General features: G+C 36.7%; 1 protein-coding gene across 1 annotated transcript in view; it reads right to left on the bottom strand.

Annotated features, from left to right (window-relative positions):
• Positions 1–3,784, bottom strand: part of MED28 (mediator complex subunit 28) — a 10,439-nt gene extending 6,655 nt beyond the window's left edge. The window contains exons 1-2 of the mRNA XM_027357210.2: positions 3,612–3,784; positions 1–42 (exon numbers count right to left, since the gene is read on the bottom strand). The exon at positions 1–42 is cut by the window's left edge and continues 138 nt beyond it. Of these exons, the coding sequence (XP_027213011.1) occupies positions 1–42; positions 3,612–3,668 (99 nt within the window). The 5' untranslated portion in view covers positions 3,669–3,784. The remainder of the gene's footprint in view (positions 43–3,611) is intronic.
• Between the last annotated feature and the right edge of the window lie 6,216 nt (positions 3,785–10,000).

The following is a 10,000-nucleotide window of genomic DNA, read 5'->3' as shown; positions in this document are numbered from 1 at the left end:
AGCATTAAAGTTATCTTCTTTAGTGAGAGGAGCCATGCAGTTCTATAAGAAAAAAATTAACAAGATTATCTAAAATCAGACAGCAGCACTGCTCACTTACTAACTGCTCACTTGTAATCCATATAACTGTACTTTAGGAACACTACCAAATCATCTATTATTAACTTAGTACCGTATAGCTATTTCCTAGTAATTTGCCCTGCATGCAAGTTATACATCTGTCTAATTGTTCCATTTTTCTAACCTTGAAGTTATGCATGAATCTAAAAGAAAGATTTGTGAAACCCTTCAGAGTTGTTATGTACAGAGTAAAGCACAGACTATTACACTGGCCATTAAAGAGCTTCGGAATGTAGATTTGAACAAAATAGACTGAGAAGTTGTATAACCACATGTAGCAAGGAATAAATATCAAACAATAAAGACAAACAAACAAATAAAGCTTTAATATACCTAGAATTGGGAGCACCAATTTGAACAATAGCTTGGCAATTTCTGAAATAAATCACTACAAAACAAGAACAGTAGTTTTATATTTCAAAAATCTTTTAAAAAGACGGATAATTTTCTAGAACTTGCCACATTTCAAACTCCATTAAATTTGGTATTGATGGATTCCACATGAAATCTAGCGGGCACTTATAATCGCATTTGGTAGGCACTAAAGAACAAAAGCAACAATGCAAGATTTCATAGGTGGGAAGAACATGAATAATCACCTGGAAATGATGGGGTTAGATCGTGCAGTATTTATATATTTCTGCCATTGAGAGTGAATTGTGCCCCTTACGGGAGAGGGGCTACCAACACCCGCGCCCCCAACTGGGATGCAAAATCTCCTCCACATCTGACCAGCAAGACAGAGCCAAGACAGGTCAAGGTGGCATAAATCATGAGTGATGTCATGACCATGCTAAGGCAGACGTAGATATTTCTGGCCACACACTCATTCCTGAGACACTGTTCAAGTTATGCGCTCATTCATGACTTCTGCCGACTCTTTCTCTTGTATTTGATTAGTAGTTATCAACAGCATTCCAGTGATGCCAAATCTGATAAATTATGAGATGTGGATGGTCAAGAAAAATACAAAAAAAAACAAAGTGAGATTAAAACAGTGCGCAGAATGAAAAATCACATACGTCCTACATTACATCATAAAAAAATATCGGTTACACATAATTGATTGATTCTTTTTGCACGATATAGAGTATAGAATTGTGCTTCATTTCATACTTAATTTTAACCCACCAAATTTTTTTTTTTTAATCGCTTTTTATTCTTCGTCTTCAGTGCATCCTAACTGCCACAGTTCTTTACTGAATGATCCCCCCAAATTACTTGTGATAGATCAATCCTAGCCTAAGGCTGTGCAAAAGCCTGATTTTTTATATTTATTTATTTTTATTATTTTTTTTTGGGGGGTGGGGGGGACTTCTTGACACAGAGTACTCCTTTTGGTTGTTGTGGACCAAACACCGAGGGCATCATGCCATGCCTATTCCCGTGCTACTGGCTCATCGGACGGAGGTTGTTTTCCTCCACTAGTAGCGGCTTCATTTATATGGTAAAGATTTTAGGCAATGGCACCTAAAGTGAAAGTAAACCTTCAAAATTTTAATATTTTCATAAATTTTAGAAAAATAAAAGCTTTTAGGTGCTATATGTCGCTCGCAAACTACCGATCGAGCCGGGTGCAAACAACAAGCCGGCGCATACGTAAACTTGACAAAATTTTTACCCGTCGCTGATGGGTTAAGCTTTAAAAAAAATTAAAGTTTTTGATTTAAGCCAAAATTCAAAAATAGGCCATTTACACATTTTCAGGGCTTCAAAGCTCTAGCGAAAGCAACAAACTGCATTTGAAACGCAAGAAAATTACAAGAATTAGGATGTACCGATGGTTATGTAAACAAACAACAGAGAGAACACGTTTTATATTTTGGCAACTTGCCAAAGTTCGTTACCTCTGTTATTTTTCTCTGAATCTAATGATGTTATATATCAAAAAGAAAAAAAATTATAAGTGTACTTTGTGAAATGATGATTACCAAGTCAACAGGAATTTTCATTTTCAACAGGGATGTTTTTCTGTAAAGGTATGAATTTTTTTGTTTGTTTGTTGTTTATAAAAAGTAGATATCTTTATCCGAAAAGTTAAATAAATGCATTTTACCATAGAGACAACTAATCTAATCCGATCTGGTGTTATTTTTTTCTTCTTCTTCACTTCAGTTTTGAAGAATTAGAGAATTGTGGTTGGCAATATCAGTACAAAATCATCCTAGTTACAAAGTCCTACCATGAACACAACATTGTGGTTAAATTTTGAGAATTTTAAAAGCATATAAATTTCATACATGAGATTCCAGAATTACCGAAGTAGTTAAATTTTTCCCATGCTTCACATAAGTGGGGGGGAGGGGGCAATGGTCACTGGGTGTTAATAATTTTTGAGGAGGATCATATGTATGTAAAGACATACACATAAAGTTTAAAAATTTAATCATCCTCATTTGGTAGGCTTATACTGATTTTTATATGTAAAGGAATAAAATATATTACTTATCCCTATCAAACTGCTTTCTTTGATAATTGTCTTTATTAACTGGTTGTGTGGTGGGATATTTGTATATTTATGGTACCTAAGACCTACAAGAACATCTAAACTTAATATATTGTATCAAAAATGCACAAAAGATGCGATAGCTTTTTCAAAACTCGACGAAAACTGCGCACACAAATGAGCTCTAAATTCCACATAGTTTTTATTTCAGAGCGGGTATTACTGTGTACTATCACCTTCAATAAGAAATAATCAGTATCTCACTTATATGTCCGAAATTCTAAAATCCAACTTTTAAGTACCCTTCATACTGAAATGCCCTTTACAGCGGTACTGACCAATTTCAATCAAATCAAAATTACCAATGCTGTGACGTAACGACTGTTGAGTGAAGTCTAACGGAAATATTTCAATCCTTACTTATACAGCTATTTTTAAACATTAGTGCTTTGTACTTCGTAAGCTACAACATATCACCAGAGAGTCTTGATGGAAGCATATTTCGTGTGAAAAAGGATACAAAACTTACATTTCTGTTACATATATTTTACAAAATATTTTGTCACAAATCACGGATATAATTTTTTTTTCTGATATTGCTATAAAAGTGTTCCTTGAACATTCATGAACTCATATCTATGTGCAATGTTATAATCAAATGCTGTATGCATGATTGCAAAAAGCAAAAGTCCATATGGGTGTACCTGGGCACTCATTAGCGATATACCTCTCCCGGTGATTAGCGGGTCTTGCCTCCATTGTCCGAGAACTAGCCATAGCTGGGCTTTAATGCTCATTTGGTAGTTTCCTCATCCATGTATCAATACTATATACTAGTGAAAATTTGACCTCCTTTCCATCTGGCACGGTCCCCTTAAAGTTCAAGGACCAATATATGATATGTATAAAACTCAGAACATACTGTCTAATAATACTTTCATTCTTACATTTGTAAAGTTTTTAGTTCCTAAAACTACATATATAGTATATTAGGTGGGGGCATACATAAAAGTAATTCAAACAAAAAACAAAACCTTTACAGTACCTGAAAGGCTTCTTCAAATTCATCAAGAAGGTTGCCAGGGGTTGGAGTTGCTGCCATTGTGCCGTCTCCAGAGACTGAGTGGCACCTGAAGATTCTTGCAACTTACTCCAGCGCTGAGCCTCCCACTGTTCTCTCTTCTGGGACTTTCTGTAAAGAAATCGATTGGAGAATTCCTACATGTGTACATGACTACATAGATCCCCCTAAAATTTCTCACCACTACCAGAGCTCGGTGATGATTGCTCATGGTAGACAGGTATAGGAAAATACTCACTCATAATTTGCTGTCTAATTCCAATAGATTACACATTAAAAATTATTTGGTCTTCATTTAATTTTTGTATCTGTAAAAAGATTCCTTAAAAATTATAAAGGTCACAGCAAAGACAAGGCTACCATCATTTTTTTTTCCCAATGTAGTGTACCTTTAGTACCTTCATAGTGGAGTTATTGTCAATCAGACTAATATAGTTCCACATCTTTCCTTTCATATGAGGCAGTAAGAATAGCAAGGTCCAATTGACCAAAAGGGGGGGTAGGGAGTTGCAGTTACCAGCATGTAGTGCCAGCCTTTATTTCTTAGTCTCATTTGGATTTCAGACACAGGTACAAATGTGAGAATGCTATAGCAATACTCCTTCACCATGACCATCTTGGGCCTCACCGCCCCCTGGCTGGCTGGGAACTGAATCTCTGTCACACACACATAGTCACACCCACGTATTCAGCCAATGAGTGCATCACATCAACTGAAGGATGCCTGGGAAGTCTCAGTCACACTGCATCATCCCCCAAAAAGATAAAACACAAATTAAGGAATTTTGCTATACATTCTTAACAACCCATAAAAAGCCTTTCATTTAGTTAAAATAAATAGATTAAAAAATTACTTTTTTTGTGTGTGTTTGAAGAAATATGGGACCTTCTTGAAATGGCAACACTTTTTTTTAGTATATCATTGCAAAATTTTAGTAACACTAGTAAAAGGCCCTAAATAGAGGTATTCTTCAAGACAAACCGGAACAAAATCTATGTAATCATCACAGAGATAAAATCTTCCAAACTTTCAAATTTGATTATCTCAAAACTAAGTTTTGGTCAATAAATCTTTGCTATTCTCTGTGCCTCATACTTTTTCTTTACTTTTATTTTTTTCTTCTTTTTTTAAGTATCTATTCAACTGTTTCACCAAACAATGAGAGAATTACAACTTTAGAGTCTTTTGAAAATTTTGCTATACACAACATGATAAATATTGGAAAGAATTCTGAGAGCAATATATTATATGGAATACCCATGATTAAAAGTAATCATAAAAGTAGCAAAGAACAAGCATTCTGGGCAGAAAGGGTCTTGGAGGTTCCAAATGCGGCCCACTTGTCCTGCTGGTCCTGGACAAGGTGCCTGGACGAACAAGACAAGCAGTTCCAAACGCAGCATACGCTAGCAGAAATAATGTTTATGTGTAATTTCCAAACCATGTTCATCGACGAGGGCCGATAGTGTTGTGCATCCAGTAACAATCTTTTCATCAAAACCCTCCCATATTTGGTATATCCCAATAAAAACGTTTTCGGAATATTAATTTCATTTCATTTGTTGGAGAACTGCAAAATTTCCATTCTGTATTCAATAAAAAGCATAAAAGTATACCAATCTAACCCTCAAGGAGTTGCAGCCTGTAAGAAACAATTTGAATTCTCGGCGCAACTCGGCCTAAGAAAAAAGGTTTTTAGGTACGTCTGGCTTTATTCCGCAATCATATTTCTGTAATATTATGAACTTATCAGACTTTCTTTATCAGAGCAGTCAAGCAAAGTATACTTGCCTACAGAGATCAATTGCGTTTCCTCCAGCCACCGGAACCACAAACACAGGCAAGAGAAGCGACACTGTTTTTGTTTACATCGAAGCCGACGCCACGAGCCTAAAACAAAATGAGATACGAGCTTAGTTTGTGACTGTTAATAAAGCTTTCATGCATACAAATAGACAGATGTTTCTTCTTTCTTCTTTTATAGGGTTTTAGACGTGTAGTCTATATTCCCTGGATCCTGACAGATGTTTACGTATGAATACCATGTGTGTGTGTGTGTGTGTGTGTGTGTGTGTGTGTGTGTGTGTGTGTGTGTGTGTGTGTGTGTGTGCGTGTGTGTGTGTGTGTGTGTGTGTGTGTGTGTGTGTGTGTGTGTGTGTGTGTGTGTGTGTGTGTGTGTGTACGTATGTATGTATGTGCGTGTGTGTGTGTGTGTGTGTGTGTGTGTACGTATGTATGTATGTGCGTGTGTGCGTGTGTGTGTGTGTGTGTGTGTGTGTGTGTGTGTGTGTGTGTGTGTGTGTGTGTGTGTGTGTGTGTGTGTGTGTGTGTGTGTGTGTGTGCGTATGTATGTGCGTGTGTGTGTGTGTGTGTGTGTGTGTGTGTGTGTGTGTGTGTGTGTGTGTGTGTGTGTGTGTGTGTTCATACCTAGTTGTTCTTACCTAGTTGTTAGGATACGGGAGAAGAGCTATGCTCAGGTGGTCCCGTCTGCTATATTTAAATTATCATATAACTTTTTTAATTGATGCACAGTTTTGGCACACACTACTTGATTGGGGAGACTGTTCCACAATTCAATAATTCTGTTTGGGAAACTATATTTCTTGACATCTTTATCACCTCTTTTTACTTTCAACTTTTTGTTGTGTCCTCTCGTTCTTCTTGTGTTCAAGATCAAAGTCATCCTTATCTATCTTCACTCTTCCTGTAATGCAGTTGAAAAGCATAATCATGTACTCCCTTTTCCTTCTTTCTTCCAAGGTTATAAGTCCTAATTCTTGTAGTCTGTCTTCGTAACTCAGATCTCTTAGGGTAGGTGCCCATCTTATCGCCGCTCTTTGGACTCTTTCCAGTTTGTCAATATCTTTTCTCAAGTGTGGACTCCATACCACTGCACCGTACTCAAGAGCTGGTCTTATGATTGCTTTAATAATCTTCTTTACCATATCTTCGTCCACATACACGAATGCCCTCTTCATGTTGGCAAGCAGTCCTAACATTTTGTGGACCTTTTCATTTGTATGGTCATTTGGATTTAGGTTTCTATTTATGATTATCCCAAGATCTTTTTCCCTGTCAGCTGTGTCTAATACTGCGTCCCCTAATTTGTATTGGAATAGTGGGCGATTTCTACTTTCTCCAAACCTGACTACGTGGCATTTATTGGTATTGAATTCCATTTTCCATGTACAACTCCATGTGAATAAGTTCTCGATGTCACTTTGGAGGCAATGGCATGGGACGTTGTCTGTTATCCTCTTTTGTATCTTGGCGTCATCTGCAAACATATTCAGATAACTACCTGGGCTTATGTTTGACTCTAAATCATTGACGAAAGTAGTGAACATAATTGGCGCCAACACCGATCTTTGAGGCACTCTGCTGGTTACTCGTCGCCATGTAGAATGCTTTCCTCTAATTACTGTGCTCATTTGTCTTTCATGAAGAAAGTCTTTCATCCATGCGAGTAGGTTACCTTTCACTTCACCTAGGTGCTCTAGTTTCCATAGTAGTCTTCTATGAGACACCTTATCAAAAGCCTTCTTAAAGTCTAAATACACACAATCCACCCAGCCGTCTCTTTTTTGAAATATTTCAGATACTCTATTATAAAAACAGAGGAGATTTGTTACACACGACCTTCCTTCTCTAAAACCAAATTGTTTATTTGATATCATTTCGTATTTTTCAAGCATTTCAACCCATTGTTTTCTAATTATTCTTTCTAGCAGTTTGCATACTACACTAGTTAATGAAACTGGTCTATAATTTAGTGGGTTTTGTTTGTCGCCGCTCTTATATAAGGGTGTAACATTTGCGAATTTCCAACTTTTTGGTAGTTTACCTTGTCTTAGTGAATTTTGAAATATTAACAATAAAGGAGTACACAGCTCTTCGACACATTCCCTAAGAACCCAGTTAGAAATTTCATCTGGTCCCTCTGCTTTGGTCTTGTCTAATCCTTTTAGCAGATCTTTTATTTCGTTCTTTTTGAGGGTGATGTTTTCGATGTTCTTTACGTCTGTACGGGTATTTGCCATATCAAAGCATGGATCCTGAACAAACACTGACTGAAATTTCTCATTTAGGATTTCACACATTTCTTCCTCCTTAGAATATATAATGTTATTGTCTTTGATAGCGCTAATTTGATCCCTACTTTTAGTTTTACTATTTATGTAGTTAAAGAAGAGTTTTGGTTGACTTGTGCATTTGTTTATTATGTCCTTTTCAAAGTCTAATTTCGCCTCTCTCATGGTTTGGGTATACTCATTTCTTCCTACTTTATATCTTTCATATGCTGCCTGAGATCTATGCCTTCTGAATCTTTTCCAAAGGAGATGCTTTTTTCCCCTCATTTTCTTGCATTTGTCGTTGAACCATTTTTGGCCATTTCTTGCTTCAATTTAGAATTTGGGTATGAATTTTTCCACTCCTTTTTTATAGATCTCACAAAATTTTGCATACTGAACATCAAGGTTCTCATCATCCAGAAGTGTTTCCCAGTTTATGTTATCAAATAAATCTTTAAGGCTTCTCTAATCACCTCTTTTGTAATTGTACTTTTCCTTTCTTTCTTTGCTTACGATGAGTTTTTCCTGTAGCAGACAGTATTTTAGTGTGTGTGTGTGTACATATACAAACATAAATACACACACACAAATATATATATATATTGTTACAAAAAGTGTACTATAATAATGTAAGTGTGTTTGTGTTCGTGGCGATGAAAAGCCCGCCAAAATATGTGTATGTTCAGGGCGCCGAAAAGCCCGCCAAAACCGCGCCGTTGCGTGATTGGCTGCCTGCAAGGCAGGAGGAGAATCCGGCGTCGTGATTGGCTCCGAGAGGGCAGTGGCGGGCCGTTCGAAAGGAGATCTGGGAGAGCGAGGACGGTCCGTGACGGTCGCTGCGATCTCGATTGTGTTGCTCTCTCTAAGGAGGACACAGAGATGGAATAAGGTGATCAAGTTGTGCGCATGTGTGAGGTGAGCGCCTTTCCTCGGATACAGGTGACTAGTTCCTACAAATAAAATAAAATTGCTACCTGTTTGTCCTTCACCCGCCAACTTCATTCAGTGCCCTGAGTGCCAAACACTCGTCAAAGGCTGCTCACCGAACCCCGTGGGACAGGCAGTTAAAGAAGTGCAGCATACAGCCATACAGGGAGGGTTGTGTGAGGCACTTACACGTGAATCTGTCCGTGTTTCGTAACAATATATATATATATATATATATATATATATATATATATATATATATATATAAATGTGTGTGTGTGTGTTTATGCCTGTTAATGCGAGAGGCAGACAGACAGACAGACAGACAGAGAGAGAGAGAGAGAGAGAGAGAGAGAGAGAGAGAGAGAGAGAGAGAGAGAGAGAGAGAGAGAGAGAGAGAGAGAGAGAGCAATTTTGATTATATTGACATGATCATTATTTCCATTTATCATCAATATACCTAATTGGTTAAAGTAATAATGGTGATAAAAATTATGATACTAATCATGATGATGACAATTATAATGATATATAATAAGAATAAGAATAACAAAAATGATAATTATTACAGTAACGATGATGGTGATTGTAATAGCAATGATGATAATAACGATAATAGTAATAATAATAATAATGATGATCATCATCATCGTTGTTATTATAATTATCAATATTATTAACATTATTATTACTATTCTTATTGTTATCATTATTATTTCTATTATTATCAATATTATTATTATTTCTATTATGAGCATTATTTTTATTATGATCACCATCATCATCATTATCATTACTATTGTCCCTACCAGTATCATTGTTGTTATTCTTGTTATTACCATTGTTATTATTGTTATTATTTTTTGTCATTATCATCATTATTAGTATTACATTATCATTATTATCTACGGGCGCCAGGTGTCCACATGTCATCGACGCTAGAAATTCGCTACTGATAAAAGATAAAATGTACACATCGATGCATCTATACATTGACACACATACGCACAGACAAACACACACACTCACACAAACATACACACACACACACACTCACACTCACGCTCACTTTCACACTCACACAAACTCAAGCTCACACTCAAACTCTCTCACACACGCACACACACACATTAGCATTAGTTTAATGTTTTCGTTTTAAGAGAGAGAGAGAGAGAGAGAGAGAGAGAGAGAGAGAGAGAGAGAGAGAGAGAGAGAGAGAGAGAGAGAGAGAGCGAGAGAGAGCGAGAGAGAGCGAGAGAGAGCGAGAGAGAGACAGAGACAGAGAGAGAGAGAGAGAGACAAAGTCAAAGTCAAAATATTTTATTCCATTAATTACATTGGTTATTCTTTAC

This window comes from Penaeus vannamei, chromosome 10, assembly GCF_042767895.1.
Source record: "Penaeus vannamei isolate JL-2024 chromosome 10, ASM4276789v1, whole genome shotgun sequence".
In the NCBI taxonomy this organism is placed as follows: domain Eukaryota; kingdom Metazoa; phylum Arthropoda; class Malacostraca; order Decapoda; family Penaeidae; genus Penaeus; species Penaeus vannamei.
Note: the sequence above shows the minus strand (reverse complement) of the source record. Positions and strands in the feature narration are given on the sequence as shown.